Genomic DNA, 17597 nt, shown 5'->3' on the forward strand with positions numbered 1-17597 from the left:
GCCCCTTTCCCTGAATTTTCTCAGCTCTCTCCATCAATGCAAATTAGCAACACAGAACATCCAATCTTAGTTGCCCAAGATATTAAGAGATTAAGTTACTTACCCACAGTTGCTTGTCAAATATCAGAGGGTGCCATAATAGGTATTTACTAAATCTATTCAATTAAATTCTACCAGATTTGGTGGAAGAACCATGACTCTGACTCATGTCACTATATTCAGATGTAATTAGTAATAATAAATTTTCATGTTCTTAGCATTTTAATGTTTACAAAGCATTCTCTTCACAACCAGCCTGTGAGGGAGGGAGTGAACAAATTATTTCCCCTGTTTTACAAATAAGGAAATAGAAACTCCAAAATATTAAAATGGCAGGGAGTAATAGAAAGGGGACTGACACCCAGGTTTGGGGATCCAAGGACAGAGAAGTGAGGGTATTTCCAAAGTTATACAATCTAGCTGTGCCATATAGGGGCAGGCAAACTGAAAAGGGTACCAAACAAAGAATACGTGGGTGTGATATGTGGAATAAAGTCTAAAAGTAGGAAAAGATACTCAATTGGGATTCCAGCTTTAGGGCCTTTCCTACTGCCCCGCCCTACTGTCCCACCAGGATCTTGAAGCCATAGTGATCTTAGGTTGTGCAGAAAAATTCCATCCAGAGCCCAAAATAGGGAGAACATCATAACACTCTAGAGTCCTCTGTTTCTCCCCTTGCTATAACTATAGCCAGGTCAGCAATTTCAGAGAAGGTGCCCAGGGGATAACCTGACTCAAGAATAATAAGAGCTGGAAGTGAAAAGGTCCTTGGAGGTCATTTGGTTCAATCCCACCATTTTACAGAAAAAGCGATTTGCCCAAAGCCACACAGGCAATTAAAAAATGGAATGCCATGCCCACTGACTGCCAATCCAGGTCTCTTTCCCCTACACCCCCATAAACTCCTCACAAATAGTTTCTTTTGCAATCAAAGGTGTTTGAACCTCATTTCTACTTTTTATTCCCAGATACAGATTCAACAAAACAGTTCTACTTCTTATATAGGCCAGCTAGTTCCCAGGAAATAGAGCCATGGCATAACATATTTGAGCATATAAGCTCTCCTTTCTAGCTCTAAGGCTTTTAAGTGTTATTCTTATATTCAATTAACATATATGTGTGTATATTTATTTTGTATGTATGTGTGTACATGCATGAACATATTATACCCCTATTATAAGAAGTTCCTTGAGGGCAGGAACTATTTCACTTTGTTCTTTATACCCCCAGCAATTAGAATAGTGCCTGGCACATACTACCTATTTAATAAATGCTTACTGACTAAGTAAGCCATGCCCAACACCAGCTCTTCTCCTCCACCTCTTTTTCTTAACAGTTGTTCCTAGAGATTGGAACCATTAACTGAGTTTAAGAATGGCAGATAACGCCACTACCTAAGCCATCACCTAAACCCAAAGCATTCAGAATGACAGAGAAAACCCGTCTCTGTGGTCTCCACTACCCCCATCCCCTGGGATTTAGTAATGGACAGATGCCCAAGCAGATCTTGCCATAGTTTGAGAAACGGACCCCCCCGATGAGCTTAGCCAACCTTCTCCACAGACGCCACTGAGTCTTTCTTTTCTTTCTGCCTAGTATAATCCTCATTTTGTTTCTGCTTATTTTTGCTCCAGGTCCAAGTTTTTCCTTGAGGTTTCATTCCGTTCACTGGCTTAGAGCTGACAGCGCTGGAAGGTTTCTGTAAAAAAAGAGGAGCATCCTACCCCACCCCCCACACACAAGCCCATATTATTTCTCTGGGGCAATCTGAGATCTCTGAGGGAATGCTGCCTCCATTCCATTCAAGGCCCACATCAGCTGATGTGGGAGGGTGAGATACCCCAGGAAGAAAAGGAATGGTAGTCACAGTGATCCCTCTGTGCCCCTTTGCCTTCCCACCTATGGTATTCCCTCACAAGGGAGAGGAGGATTAAAGGAGAAACTCAGCAGCTGGGACGGTTGTGAAAGCCTTACTGATCATGGAACAGCAGCCACTCCACTCAGCCCAGACAGAAATAAACCAGGCAGAGTCTAAAACCAAGTGTATCCTAAAAGAAATTAGATAGAGCAGACAAAATTAGGCAGCCTATATGAAAACATCATTGAAAACAGAAGCCAGAGAAATGGTATTATACTTCAGCATGTAGTAAAGAAAAGCCCTCTAGACATGAAGGAGAGAGCCCCAAGGGTTCCATACTGGACTTTACCGTAAGGGTGATATGATCTTGGGTAGGACATTTCAGGACTCTAGCCTTCAATTTCCTCAGCTACAAAATGGGGATCATCATCTGTCCTGCTTACCTCTGTCTGTCAGGACTGTTGTAAGGAATGAAACAGACACTAAATGGGAAAGGGCTTTGAAAAGAAGTTAACCTGCACAAGGGATTTTAATTCTTTAGGGAGTCCCACCTGCGATTTGAATTGGTCTGGTAACTCCTTTGCACTCTTTTCTTCTGTGTGTCTCAATGCAGGTGGGGCAGAGGTCAGGTTTCTGCGGATCTCAGGCTTCTGAATCTGGGAAGAAGCCCCACTCGTAGGCCTCCAGGTGGTCTTTTTTGCCCAGGACTTCTTGACCCCAGTATTCTTGTTCACCAAATCAGCAAGCGTCACATGATCCTCCTCTTTGAAGACCTGCTCCCATAAGAAAGAAATCATCCTACAATAAAGACTTGAATTTGACTGGCTCTTCATGTTGAGAAGGGGGGAGGGAGCAGCAGAGTGGAAAGCACCATGTCAGAGGACCTGGCCTCAAAACCCAGCTCTGACATCTAGCATAGATGACCTTGGCCAATCTCTGGGTCCCAGTTTTGCCATTTGCAATGTGTTTATATATTGGGTTGGACAGAAGACCTCTAAGGTCCTTTCCAGCTATAAGACTATATGAGCCTATGAAGAGCATCTCATACAGATGTCAGGTCATACCATGATAGAGAAGTGAGTGGTGGGCTGGAGTAGTGGCAACTGAAAGTCACAAGATCTGGGTTCTAAACTCAGGTCCTCTACTACTAACTAAATGTGTGAGCAAGTCACTTCTCTCTGGGCCCCATTTTCCACATCTATAAGACAGGGAGAGTTGATGATCTCAAATACTTTCCAGCTCTAATATTCTAACACAGAACAAGACTACTTTTGTTAAATTCAAAATCTGACCTGCAGGAGGGCTAAAATCAATCCAGTGTCCCCTCTAAGTCCAAAACTATAGTATGGTAAGCCCCTAGAAGGAGAGAACACTAGCCTGTCCAAAAAAGGAACAAGCCAGCCCACATCCAAAATCAAAGCTCTTGTGTTAATAATATGAGATCAAACCCAAGGGTGTCTGCTACACTTCCATCCTAGGTTAGATGGAGAGAACCATTCTCTGAAAGGAAAAGGGAGAAGGGAGAAAGGGGAAGGGGGAAAGAAAAGGAAAGGAGAGGGGAAATGAAGGAAGAGAAAAGCTGGATTTCTAATCACTGCCCACTGGCCCATTCTTTCAATTTATCCAATTATCAGTTTCCCTGAACCCCACTTAAGGCACAGTTCAAAATTCCCACTATCTCTGCCCAACCCTACTCAACAGTTAAGAAATTGAAATGGAGGGACAGCTAGGTGGCGCAGTAGATAGAGCACCAGCCCTTAAGTCAGGAGGACCTGAGTTCAAATTTGATCTCAGACATTTAACACTTCCTAGCTGTGTGAGCCTAGGCAAGTCACTTAACCCCAATTGCTTTAGGGAAAAGAAAGAAAGAAATTGAAATGGAATTCAAGAGCTTGCACATACCTTGTTGGGCTTCAAGGCCAGGGGACTCTTTGAAGCATTGAAATGAACAAGGGGCTTCCCCCAGCTGACATTCCAGATGAAAATGTCACCATTATAGGAAGCTGATCCCAGGATGTTGCTACGGTATTTGGCCAGACACAGGATATCCTCAGTGTGAAAGTAAGGCCAGTGATCAAACAGGGGGATTACTTCTTTGTTTTGATACCTGGGACAAACCATCAGTCATCAGCCAAAAGCAGAGGTACTTTCCTATCTCAGAGTTCCCATGGGCTTCAACAAGGCCCTGTTGACTAAAACCACCTGGAGTAATCTACTTCTCACATCAAAACTTTCCTCCAACCTAAAATCACAGAACTTCAAGAGTTCAGAAGGATTTCTGAAGTCCTCAAGCTCAACCACTACCTGAACCATGGAATCCTTTGAATCACATGCCCAAGTGGTCACTGAGCCTAAGAAAGTGTTCAAGCATCTTCCATGATGTGGAGAGCGCCCAAAGTTTCATGATCTGACTCATTTTACTCAGACAGCTCTAAATGTTTTAAGTTCTCCTCTATGTGATTTATATTCTTTCTTACTGTAATTGTGATCCCTTTGTCCAAGATTCAGATAATCTCAAAGTTAGAAGGATCTCCCTGAGGTAAAAAAGAGTTCAGTTTATTGAATTTATGAATGAAGCATAAGATCAAAATAATGGGGTTTTTATTTGATTGGATTTTTTGGTTTGTTTTTTTGGTATTGTTGACATATTGAAATTGTGGTCATTAAAATCCCAGGGACTTTTTAATCAAAAATTACTCTCTAGTTCTGCCTTTCCCATCCTCTACTTAGGCAGCTTTTTAAAAAACTTATAGAACTTCACATATATTCCTATTAAATTTAATCTCTTCATTCTAAAGATTAGCATATCAAGATCCAGAAATGATTTTTCTTTCTTTTAACTTCAATTATCATTCTTTACTTCTCTTGCACATCTTATACTCCACTTTGCACTACAATCATTATACAGTATTGCATTTTGTGGGATCCTTGTACATGTATCATGGCCCCCTCACTACAGAGTGTAAGCTCTGGGAGAGTAGTGTGACTGGCCTTATTGATCTTTAATTGCTCCTCAGTCCCTAGAACAGCACTCTAAATGTAGGAAGCCCTGAATGTACAGCTTCTAACTGACTTTCCTTACAAGTCATTATCACAGAGGGGATAGTGTCCCCAGGGAATCAAGTCTCTGGCCAATATTACAACTATCTAGATGAAGCAAGGACAGTAAGGAATAGAAAAGAGGGGCAGCATGCAGAGGATAGTGCTCAAGGGGAACACAAGTCTTCATGACCAGATACTTGCTACTTACAGGTACCAAGTGATCCTCTTACTCCACCCTGCCACATAGAATATCCCATTCACATGACTGATTCCATTGATCTGTTAAGAGAATAAAGAAAACCAGTTTTTTTTTTCAGCTACCTCTGAAAAAAGAGCGATATGTGGATGCCCCAAGTATGTAGTGAAAACAGCATCAGCTGATGAAGATATTAAAGAGTCAAGAAAGATCTGGTTTCAAGTGATGATTCTGAGTAAACTAGGTGACTCTGGCAAGTCATTTGATCTAATCCTCAGTTTCCTCATCTGTAAAATGAGCTGGAGAAGGAAATGGCAATCCACTGCAGTACCTTTGCCAAGAAAACCCCAAATAGGATCACAAAAGAGTTAGAACCAACTGCACAACTTGGAGTCAAGAAGACTTGGGTTTGAGTCTTGCCTCTAATAAATATTGGCTGTGTGACCTGGGGCAAGTTACTTAACTGCTCAGTGTCCAGGAAACTCTCTAAACTAGGGGTGAGTGGTTGATCTGTCTCAATGAATAGATTTTATATCCTGGTAGTATCCTACATACATGATGGCTCAGATCTTTGCCTACAACCTTTCCACACTTACAGCCCTTGGGAAGACTGACCTCCATTTGTTCTGGATTGGGAAAGTTCAACAGGCAGACCCCGAGGTTAAAATTCCACAACTTGACTGTCCCATTTCTCATGCCGGTGAGGAGGCACCGCTCCAGCTCATCCAGGGCCATCGCTGTGAGCTCCACATCCTTGGACTCTGATACTGGAAATTCTTTCACCTTCTTCCCTGTCACCAACTCCCATACGCTTATCAAGCCATTCAGACCACCGCTCACCACCTACTAAGAACAGATCTGGGAAGCCCAGGGGTCTTCCTTGCCACACGGCAGGGTTAGACTCCATTAGAAAGGACACGGGCATATTTACAGTAGTACACTACAATAAACAGGTACCCCAAAGAGCTGTGCTTGAAATTAAGACGGAGCTCTGGAGCCAGAGCTATCCCACCTGGATAATCGGGTTCTCACCCAAGATAGCTCTACCCCCAGAGCACCCTATTCCCCAGCTGATAACCTGGTCACTAAAGGTTCCCCACAAGAGAGAACAGATATAACAGCACACATATCAGAGTAGGAGGGTTGTCCTCCTTCCTTTAACTACTCACTGCATAACACTGAGTAAGCTACACTGTCCTCTCAGGGCCTCCATTTCTTTACCTTTAAAATGAGCATGTTAGGGGCAGCTGGATGTCACAGTGGATGGAATACCAGCCTTGGAATCAGGAGGACCCGAGTTAAAATCTGGCCTCTAACACTTAACCCTTCCTAGCTGTATGACCCTAGGCAAGTCACTTAACCCCAATTGCCTCAGCAAAAAGAAAAGAAAAAAAATTTTAAATAAATAAATGAGTATGTTAGAATTATGCTATGCAAATATAATGGAATACTACTATATTATAAGAAATGAGGAAAAGGACAGTTTCAGAGTACCTGGGAAGACATATGAATTGATGTAGTGTGAAATAATCAGAACCAGAAGAACAATTTACACAGTAGCAGTAACATTGTGAAGACAAACAACTTGGAAGGATTTCAGAACTCTGATCAATGCAATGACCAACCAGCATTCCAGAGGACTAATGATGCATATCACCTGTTCCTGATGACAGACTCAAGGTGCAGAATGAGATATATACTTTTTAAGACATGGCTGAAATAGAAATATGTTTTGTTTGATTACAAATATTTGTTAAAAGGATTTTTTTCCTTCTCTCCCCTCCAATTTGGGGAGTCAGGAGGGAGAGGTGAGAAAAAGATAAAATAGATCTTTGTTAATTTTTAAATATATCTATTTTTTTTCTTTCTTTTTTTTTTTCTTGTGAGGCAACTGGGGGTTAAGTGACTTGCCCAGGATTAAACAGGTAGTAAGTGTTAAGAGTCTGATGCCAAATTTGAAGTCAAGTCCTAACTACAAAGCCAGTGCTCTATCCATTTCACCATCTATCTGCCCCTACAGATTTTTAAATAAGCATGTTGGACTAGAGAAACTCCTATGGTCCCTTCCAGTTCTTAAATTCTATTTCAAGTACTCTTCCATTGCTGTTATTTCTTAACTGTCCTGTGAGAAGCCTATAAATGGATTGGTAAAACTTATCCCACACTTCTGAAAAAAAAAATTCAAAGTACAAATGTATCCTACTGACCAGGGTAAATTAAGCCTCCAGTCCAATGCCAAAACCATTCCAGGTTCCCTCCCCAGCTCTTTCTCCTGAAGGCAAAAGTTCAGTGACCTCACTGAGGAGCATTCATACTATGTTGAGCCTTGTTTAATGTTACATATTTTAATTATCCATTTGAGATTTATCCTTCTAATGAATGAATTAAGATGGCCATAAGGACCATGCCTTACCTAAACATTAGCCCTCTTGGACCTAGCCTAACAGACTGTAATAAACATTTGCCAAATGAATAAATCAGCTACAGTACTTGTTGGCATATGGGCTAAGCTTTCTGCTGAAAGGTACTAAGCAGAACTCCTTTAACTTCTAGAAAGCAGCATTATTCAAATCCTATCTCCAACACTATCTGTGTGATCTTAGTCAAGCCCCTTTACTGCCCTAGGTCTCAGTTTCCTCATTTGTAAAAATGAGAAGGTTGGAGAAAATTATCTTTACAATCCCTTTGAGCTCTGAGACTATGATTCTGTAACTGCTACCTTGAGAGGGGAGTGGACAAGTAGTATTTTCTCTATTCATAACTACAACTGCAGGAAGAGACCCATGGCCTCACACTGAGTGACCTAATACACACAACAATTCTTGCACCTGGGAAGCCAGTTTCCAAGCAAGTGTGTGATCCATAGTATTAGGAGATCCTTTTCTTCCTTTGGCTCTGTTACTATTCTGCAGATTTAGCTGCTATCCTTACCTGCTTGACAGTCTTGCTATAAAGAACTCCACATACAACTGTATGGTGGGTGGTAGAAACTTCCTGTATTTTCCAGGTCCCTTCCTGGGCCTCCAGGTAGCCAGTAAGAATCCCAATCTGTATATGAGATAAGACAAAATGAAAATCAGGATGGTCTTGTCTTCTACAAGGATTAACTAATCAACAAGCATTTATTAGATATGTTTTGTGTCAATCATTGTATTAGTTGCTAAGTGTCTGAGGCCTTATTTTTGTTGCTTATTTTTGTTATATCAACAAATAACTGACGATTTTATTAACTATTTTTACAATGGATATAAGTTATTTAACCTCAATTTCCTTATCTGTAAAATGGGAATAACACTTGGCATTACCTGTTTCACAGGATGTTATAAAGAACGTACTCTGGTAAAGTAAATCTTCATAATTATAAAAATATGAGGCAGTATTTTGAGTTTTATTATTATTGTTGCTGTCATTGCAGTCTCCAAACACCAAGGCTTAATGATTCTCTAGCAATCAGACTTAATTCTCCCAAACAATCACATTTCCAAAATCCAAGTACTATTCTCTACAATCCTTTATACCCTATTTTTGTGCCTTTGTATTGGGTGTCCCCTATTCCTGAAATGTAATCCTGCTTCAGCTGTTCCTCACAGTCTCTGTCTTTCTTGAAGATGGTCACATACCATCTTCTACAAGAAGTCTTTCCTGACCCCCACAAGGCTACAGCCCTCTCTCCCAAACTACTTTGCATCTAACCATTGTGTTTTCTTTTACGATTTATATTTGCTTATATGTGGACTGCTTGTTTTTCCCCATTAACATGCAAGCTCCTTATAAGTAAAGATTGTTTCATTTGTTCCTTTTGTATTCTTAAGTGTCTAGAGTGGCGTGCTAAATAAATGCTTGATGACTGAACAAGCAGCTTCCATCTTTCTATTATTAAAAATAGCATTTTCCACATGTTTAAGCACTCTCTAATTCAATAATATCCACTACCTCACATGAATCAGTTTAATAAAACTAGTAATAATGGCAGCTGGCATATGTGTATGCAGATATGCTTATACACACACATACATACACATATACATGTAAGTAATAAGATGTTACATATAATTGTTTACATATAAATATGTAAGTTGAAATATCATTAAATGTATATATTTATATATAAATTATTATTTGTATATATTATAATTGTAATATGACATATTTCCATGTTATATATGTATATCTTAATGTTTTTCTATAATATAATATAGTATATATTTCTGAATAAAACATATATTATTTTCACATAATTATTTTAATATTTTCATATATACTGTATGTATGTATATTTGTGATTTACAAAACACATTATCCTCATTCAATCTTTATAATAATCCTGTGACATAGGTAAATTGTCATATTCATTTTAAAGAGAAATCCAGAGAGATGAAGCCTTCATGTAAATAGGGAATTCTCTCCCCCTCTAGGATTTCAATTACTATCTATATCACTCATATGAAACTAACCCAATAGCACCTTGGATGATTTAACTTTTCAAGAATCTCTCTAGTTAGACCATGAACTCCTTGAAAGTAGGGACCATGTTTTGTATCTTTCAAAGTACCCAGTAGATTGCCTTATACACCGTTGGTGCCCAAGAACTATTTTATTGCTGGACTGAATTGTTTATTTCAGATTACTGCTTAGAACTGGAATGACACCAAGGTAGCCAGAAAGTGTGCACTGATGGAGCTATAAGGGAACCTAGTGAAATCTCAGACAGCACATGAGAATGGACCTAGTCAGAGGCTGACAGAGAAGCAGAGGCCTCAGTCATTTACCTAGTGAACAAAACCTCTCAGCAAATTACCCAGAACACTCCAATGAATAATTCCCTATCTTCAGGCCTCATTTAGTACTTTCTTATACCTCTCATGTCTTCATCATGTGATATTTTGTGTTATAATTATTATAAATGCCCTTATCCCCTACTAGATTCTAAATTTCAGGAAGGGAGGGCAATGTCTTATCTGAACCTCAAGTATCTTCTAATACAAGTGCTTTGCACATAACAACCCCTTAATAAGTATCTGCCAGAACTGAGCTGTTCCTGGTCAATACCCATTATCTAACTTAGAGCTGTATCCTCTTTTCAGAATCTTGCCCTGATGCTTTTGCATTGTCAAACCCTGAGATTCAAATTCTCCAAGCTGATGGATGCTACCTGCTCAGTCAGTTGGAGGTGTAAAAAATTTGGAGTTAGAAGACATGAGTTCAAATCTTGACTTTGACCTGGAGGCAAGCACTTCAACTTTTTATGAGATTGTTTCTAAATTTATAAGGCTAGAGAGGAGTAGAGGGAGCAAATGAAGCAATTCCTAATATGTTTTCCAATTCTAAATCCTAGGATACTAGACTAGAATTCTTTTATTAGCTTTTTGAAGAACCAGAAACTAATGACTAATGAGCAATATATCTCAAAAAACCACTCTTTTTCTCCCAAATGTTATCTCTATTGACTGAAGTCAAACCATTCCCCCTCAAAAGCTTGTCACTCACCGAATAGGTACCACAAATAAAGGTGTCATTAGCCTTGTGGAAATAAGCACTGGTTATAGGATGATTCCCCAGGGCAAAAAATTTCCCTGAAAAGGACTGGAAACACAGAAGGCTGTGTATATCCCATAGACGGATATTCTGAGGGGGAGAAATATACAGAAGTTAAGGTAGGAATACAGACTGTTTTATTGAAAAGTTCTAAAAAGGGGGCAGCTAGGTGGCGTAGTGGATAGAGCACCAGTCTTGAATTCAGGAGGACATGAGTTCAAATCTGGTCTCAGATACTTAACACTTCCTAGCTGTGTGACCCTGGGCAAGTCACTTAACCCCAGCCTTAAAAAAAAAAAAAAAAAAAAAAAAAAAAAAAGAAAGAAAAGAAAAGTTCTGAAAGGTAGATCAACAAGTATTTATTCCTATTTTTCAGGTAAGAAAATGAGGCTCAGAGGGACTGCACAGATCTGGAACTAAGTGAAATCTTAGAGATCATCTAATCAAACCCCTTTCATTTTGCAGAAATAGGAAATGGAGGCTCTGAAAGGTAAAGTGACTTAGCTAAAGTCATATAGCTATAAAGTGGAAGGCCTAAGATTTGAACTCAAATCCCCCAATTCTAAATCTAATGTTATTTTCCTTTGCCCTGGGCTGCCTCTTCAATAACCCAATACCAGTCTTAGACAAGTAATGGTAAAAATGATAACAATGAGATATAACATCCAGTCCTCAAGCCCAAAATTGCTGTAGCCATTTCTTCTCTCCATCAGATGGATGACAATATGAAATGGTGGCAAGAGCTCTAGGTTAGGAGCCAGGACTCTTCATAACACCTTCCCTTCTTTGGGTTTAAATTTTCTCCTCTGTCATATGAAGGCATTGAATGTCTGATTGTTGAAGTCCTTAGATAAATTTAACAGTTTATGATTAAGATCTGTGTGACATGGAGAGCTCTGCCAAAAGGCCAGACCAACCTGTTTTAGGGCAAGAGTTAAGGAGGTCCTAAAAGCCCCCTTATTCCCAAAGAAACTTTCTTCACTAATCTGCCAAGGTGTCTTTGACACCCAATCTAATGCTATTTCCATTATACCTTGATATTTCTTTCAAGGTTAAGGGACCAGTAAAAATATAAATAAGGTTGCAGGGGTCAATGTTGGAAAGGGTGCCCTCTCCCAATGTTGCCTGGAGCAGTAAGAAGGGAAATTATTTCCCTGTTTGACAAGAAGCATGTCTTGAAGCTGGATCTTTCTGACCCTGAGGCTAGCTGTCTTTCTGCTACACCACAACACTTAGCCTTTTTCTCTAGAAAAAGGATAGGATTGAGCTCTATAATCTCTAAGGTCTTTCACAGCCCTAACCCCTGTGATTCTATATCATATGGACCCCCAAAGCTAGGGGCTCTGAATGGTGTGGTAAAGGCAGGAAAGGCTCGGGTATACCAAAGGAAAAGACACTGAAATAGAGCTGAGAGTGGGAGGGGACTCCCACTCTCAGCTCTATTTCAGTGTCTTTTCCCTAATGCCACAATTTCTGCCTCTAAAATAACAAGGATGGACTCTAGACGGTCTCTGGGGGGGAGGTCTGTGGGGAATGGAAGAGAGGGGTTTGGATGGAAGGTGAACTGTGGGAGAGAGTACTTTGTCTCTGGAGACGCTAATGATGCAGTTGTTTTTTCCATTCACAATAACATGAGTCACTGAGGTCTGGTGTCCTTTCATCCGCCACATGGGCTTCTTTATGAAGAGAGGATTCCACAGGAGAATGATTGGATCATAACCACCAGTCACTGAGATTTAAAAAAAAAAAAAAAAAAAAAAAAAGGATCAGGCTAAATACATATTAGATCCTGAAACAAGGATCCTACTTTTTTAAAGAAGGTTAAGACCTCCTTCCTTAGAGAAGAAAAGAAGGAAGGAAAAGAAGTAAGGAAGAAGTGAGGGAGGGAGAGAGAAGGAAAAGATATGGTAAAAGAAGGAAAAGGGAGAAAGAAAAAGGAAGGAGGTGGGCTACTATCATGTGCCAGGCACTGTGCTGAGTGCTTTGCAAATGTTATCTCATTTTATGCTCATAACAACCCTGGGAGGGAAGTATTATTATTATTATCCCCATTTTATAACTGAGGAAACAGTTTAACAGATGTTAAATGACTTGCCCATAGACACACAAATGGTAAGTGTCTGAAATTGGATTTGAATTCAGGTATTCTTGACTCCAGACCTATATCAACTGAACCATTGAAGTAATTCTAGACAATTTCACTCTTCATCTTCTCTATCTAATCTACAGAAAACTTGTCCAAATCCTCCTTCAAGCCATCTCCAGATGTTCTTCCAAGCCCCATGCTATGCCAAAATTTCTTTCTCACCCAGCCCTCTTCCCTCATTTCTTCCAGGAAACCTATCATTCTCCCCTTGGAAAAGAGATAGCACATTTCCTCTTTGCCCCCCTCTACCCAAACACATCAAAGTTTGCTATTTCATTCATTCAACACCTGGCCAAAAACTTCCAATTTTCTCCTGTGCTTGACTTTAAAATTAATGCTACTGCTTAATTCATGTCATTTTCTTCCTCAAAAAAATCTTCAGTAGTTCTTTACTGAATAAAATAATGAATAAAAGCTCAAATCCCATTGCCTAGATTTCAAGATACACCACAATCTGGATATATTTATTATGATTCCCTTGCATATACCTTACACACCAACCAAACTGGATTACTAAACATCCTAAACATGTACAGCCCTGTCCAGTCCCATGTCTTTGTCCATGTTATTTCAAATGCCTATAATACATTTTCTTCCCATAGTTAAATTCTTTACCATTTTAGATTTGAATCCATATCTCACCAACATTGCTATAAACTCTGATGGATTTAGCAACCTTTTTTGTTGTTGTAATTTAAAAAGTAGAAGGAAATAATCAAAAAATAATTGGAAACAGTTAATAGGTTTGATTATATAGAAAATAATTTTACATAACAAAAAAGCATTCTCTCTAAAATTAAATATATGAGAACCCATCTAACATCTTGAACTTATAAGGAAAGGAATCTATAAGGACTTCAGACTAATAATATACACTCTCCCCTTATTACTTCTCAAGAAGCAGTTTTTAACAAAATCAAGCAATATAATTTGCCAAATAGACAAATTATGAAGTAGAAAATATAAAGTGCTGATAACTTCATAAAAAGAGGATCAAATTTCCTAAAAATAAAAGATATATACATAAAGACAACACTAAGATACTACTGTATTATACCTACTAGAACAATAAAAATAGAAAAACATGATAAAATCTGCAAAAATATAGAGAAATAGGCTCTATGATACATTGTTGGTAGCCTTACAAATATTTTGAAGAGCAAGATTCCTACTAACAACTATATGGTAACTATGGATTCTTACCTTAGTTGGAGGTATCCCAAAGACCATTCTAGTCCTTGAACTCACTAACCTCTTGGAAAGAGACCATCTACCCAGATGTTGCTCCTCAAGACCCTCTGGGCCTTGCCATCTGTCCTGCCACTTTCCTATATTGGTCATAGCTGGCTTAAACATGAATGCTCCTCTATGTGATATCTCCACAAATTATAATATGTGCTTCTTGAGAGAAGGAAATCTCAAAAATTTTCTTTGCATATGCAGTGTTTAACACAGTGTTTGGCATATAGTGCTTGAATTTTCCCTTCCATCACAAATTTCATCATCCCTTTAAGCCCAGATATTCCACTGCTAGGGTTTTATTCAAAAAAGAATTTAAAAAAAAAAAAAAAAAAAAAAAAAAAAAAAAAAAAAGGTTAGTCCTCTCAAAATAAAAATACTCTTAGTTACTGTAGCAGAAAAAAATAAAAATAACCTATATGTTCCAATAACTGAAGAATGGTTGAATAAATGATGGCTTATCAATATAATAGAATACTTATATTATTATTAAAAATAACAAGGCAGCATCTAAGTATACAAGGAAATCTCTATGATAAGCACTTAACTCCTTTGGAAGTCTGTTAAAGACTCTTGATCCTTTATCAGAAGGGATAAAATAATTTCATAAAATAAAATACATAAAATACAATTATATTGTATCCTATCACTATCCTACAGTTATCCAAATATTTTTAAGGCAAATTCATAGATCCTAATTTAAGAATCCCTGATCTACAAGAAATGTTGTAAAGCTCAATCAGCAGAACCAAAACTATATGCACACTGATTGTAAAATATACCTCCCTCTCAAAAAAAAAGAAGGGATGGAGGGAAGAAAGAAAGGAACAAAGAGAAGAGTGAAAGAAGATAGGCCAGAGGAAGCAGAATTCCAATAGACCTGGAGGTACAGACATAACAAAAGCATTTTCTTAGTTTGGTCACCATTATTTACATATTTTGTGTGTGTAACAAATTAGTATGTGTGTATATGATACACACATATATGTATATATGTAGGTTAGGTACATATGTAATTTTGCCCTAATTTATTAAATGCTAAGGGTTTTTTTCAAGATTTTAATCCCTTTATTTTATATTTTTATTGATTCTTTTTGTTGATAGTTACAATTTTTTTTTATTTCACTCCTAATAATTCTTTAAAGACCAAAAACCTTCTCCTCCATGAACCCTTTTCTGATCTTCCCCAACCTCCACAGATAGAAAATGAACTTTTTCTCTTAGACTTCAAATTACATTGTTTTATATCTCTCTAATTCATTTGTGACATCATGTATTATAAACATAAGTGCTTGACTATGAATTCCATGAAGGCAAGGAAGCTATTTTATCTGAATTCTTTCTCTTCTCCAGCATTGAACACAGTGCTCTATACCCAGAAGGAGTTTTAATTTTAAACTGTTTAACTGATTTATTTGTGTTTGGGGGGCCCATGCTGAGGGCTTGTACTTCCACCCAGCTGTGCAAGCCTCTAAGAAAGAAGGAATAAGCGTTTATAAGGGTTTAACTAAGAATTGGAAGAAGGATAGGGGACATTTCAGCTTTTTGTTTTCAAGCCTTGCTTTCAAGCAAACGTTTAAGTAGGATGATTTCCTTCCACCACATACTTCCTTCTCTTTGGAGGCACCAATGCTGGCTTCAGCAACTCTCTTCACATCCAGTGATTAGTACTTCACTGACTGAGATGAGCAGATAACAGAGAAGAAATAACAGGGAAACTCACCAAGGAAGTTCCTGTCTGGACAGTAATCGAAACAAAGAATTCCCTTCCTCAGAGTCACTGTGGAAGTTCTGAAGCATAAAAGAAAGACCATAGTTGTGAGCAAAAATTTCAGAGGTCAGCCATATTCTTACTATTATTGCTGAGAAAGATTGTAACCAAAAACAAAGTTAAGATATGATCTTTCCCTCATAGAGCTTACATTCTAGCAAAAGAAGTTATATATTATACATATACAAAAATTACACTATTTCATTATAACTATATTGTAATATATAATGGAACACAACGTATCATGTAAGATTCAAGGAGAAGAAAACATTTAGTTTCTATTTAGGAGGAAAGGGTACTCCATAGAGGTGGTGTTATTTCATGGAAGTGACTGGGAAGAGAAATTAGCATAGAATATTGAATAAAACAGGGATCCCGTAAACACTTGCTTGACATAGAAAAAAATCCTTCAATGTCACCCTTTTACCATGCTCTCACATACTACACATACTACACATTTCAGCTAAACTGAGATATTCAGATTCTCTCATCTCATCCTGATTACTCATGCCTTCATGCTTTTTTGTTCACTCCATCACATTTGCGCATGTACATATACATACCTGGACTTTCCCTTCTTCCTTCTCTGCCTACTAAAATCTTTCTTTCCCATGAAGTCCCACCAGTTGAAAAGTCCATGACTCCTATTTTTACTGAAGACTGAAACTTTCTTCATCATCTCAAAATGCCTGTTTCAATACTTATCTTTCTTCTCTTTTGCTATATAACAGAGGAAAAGGTGTAGATCTTTAGATTTAGACCCTCTCTATCTCCATCTAATCTTTTTCCATCTGCTTAGACAATTTTTCCCTTCAATTGTATCCTCTCTCAAAAGAAAGAAGAAAACATCAATGAAACTGTTTTTAAACTATGCAGAAAAGAAAAGGCAAAGGAAGGTCAGAAAATGGCACAGGCAGACAAGACAGCTTTGGAAATATATTAAATTTAATATATACTTTAGAAAAAAACTCCTGTACTGGGAAGCTAAGGCTGGTGGCATGAGTTCTAAACTGCAGTCAATCAGATTTCTATACTAAATCAGGCATCAATTTTGGGAGATAGAGAGGAAGGGCAGAATGAAGCTAAGGAAGAGTAAACTGGTCCACATTGGGAAAATGGAGGTCAAAACTCCTGTGACAATGCAATCTGATCTGGCAGGCCCATGAGTGGCTATAACATTTCCAACCTGGGTGAGATGGGAAGAATCAGTTTTAAAAAACAAAAACAAAACTCACAACTCAAACTATCTACAATACGGTTTCATATAAAAATCTCTTTTCTTCTTTGTATATAGAAATTATCATGTTTGTAATATTTTTCAAGAAAACAATAATAAAGAAAAATTTTAGTTATTTCTTCTCTCATTACCATTATTACTTTCTTACCCCTCAATGATTCAGTTTACAAATATGAACAAGTTCTTCAATCCTTTCTAAAGTCCCACAAACATTCACTTGACCCTACTAGTTTAGCTTCAATCCTAGTTTTCTTCTCATTTCCACTGTAAAACTCCAAGGGTGAGTTACTTATAGCTGTGGCTTCCAACTCTATCCTCTGCCCTCACCCAACTCTGTCCTTTCTTAATCTATGAGAGTTTCAGTAACTTCTACTTATCTCAAACATTCCCTAAGGATTCCCTTCATTTCCAAGAGGAAAAGCCTTCCTTCAATCCTTACCTTGGCCATTGTAGCCTTTTTCACTGAAAACAAACTCTTTTTCATAAAACTTTTCTCTCTTGGTTTCTGAGATATCACAACCATCTTGCCCCATG

The 17597-nt window shown here is 38.2% G+C and overlaps 1 protein-coding gene across 2 annotated transcripts in view; it reads right to left on the reverse strand.

Annotated features, from left to right (window-relative positions):
* The window catches only part of EFCAB8 (EF-hand calcium binding domain 8), a 157618-nt gene that overhangs the window by 75368 nt on the left and 64653 nt on the right, over positions 1 to 17597 (reverse strand). The window contains exons 13-21 of one of the 2 annotated variants that reach the window (XM_074292737.1): positions 15779 to 15846; positions 12251 to 12399; positions 10623 to 10760; positions 8067 to 8183; positions 5751 to 5978; positions 5148 to 5218; positions 3800 to 4004; positions 2449 to 2670; positions 1592 to 1738 (exon numbers count right to left, since the gene is read on the reverse strand). In XM_074292737.1, the coding sequence (XP_074148838.1) occupies positions 1592 to 1738; positions 2449 to 2670; positions 3800 to 4004; positions 5148 to 5218; positions 5751 to 5978; positions 8067 to 8183; positions 10623 to 10760; positions 12251 to 12399; positions 15779 to 15846 (1345 nt within the window). Of the gene's footprint in view, positions 1 to 1591; positions 1760 to 2448; positions 2671 to 3799; positions 4005 to 5147; positions 5219 to 5750; positions 5979 to 8066; positions 8184 to 10622; positions 10761 to 12250; positions 12400 to 15778; positions 15847 to 17597 lie in introns of both variants that reach the window. The other variant, XM_074292736.1, reaches the window with a different exon arrangement.

This window comes from Sminthopsis crassicaudata, chromosome 2 (genome assembly GCF_048593235.1).
Source record: "Sminthopsis crassicaudata isolate SCR6 chromosome 2, ASM4859323v1, whole genome shotgun sequence".
Taxonomy (NCBI): Eukaryota; Metazoa; Chordata; class Mammalia; order Dasyuromorphia; family Dasyuridae; genus Sminthopsis; species Sminthopsis crassicaudata.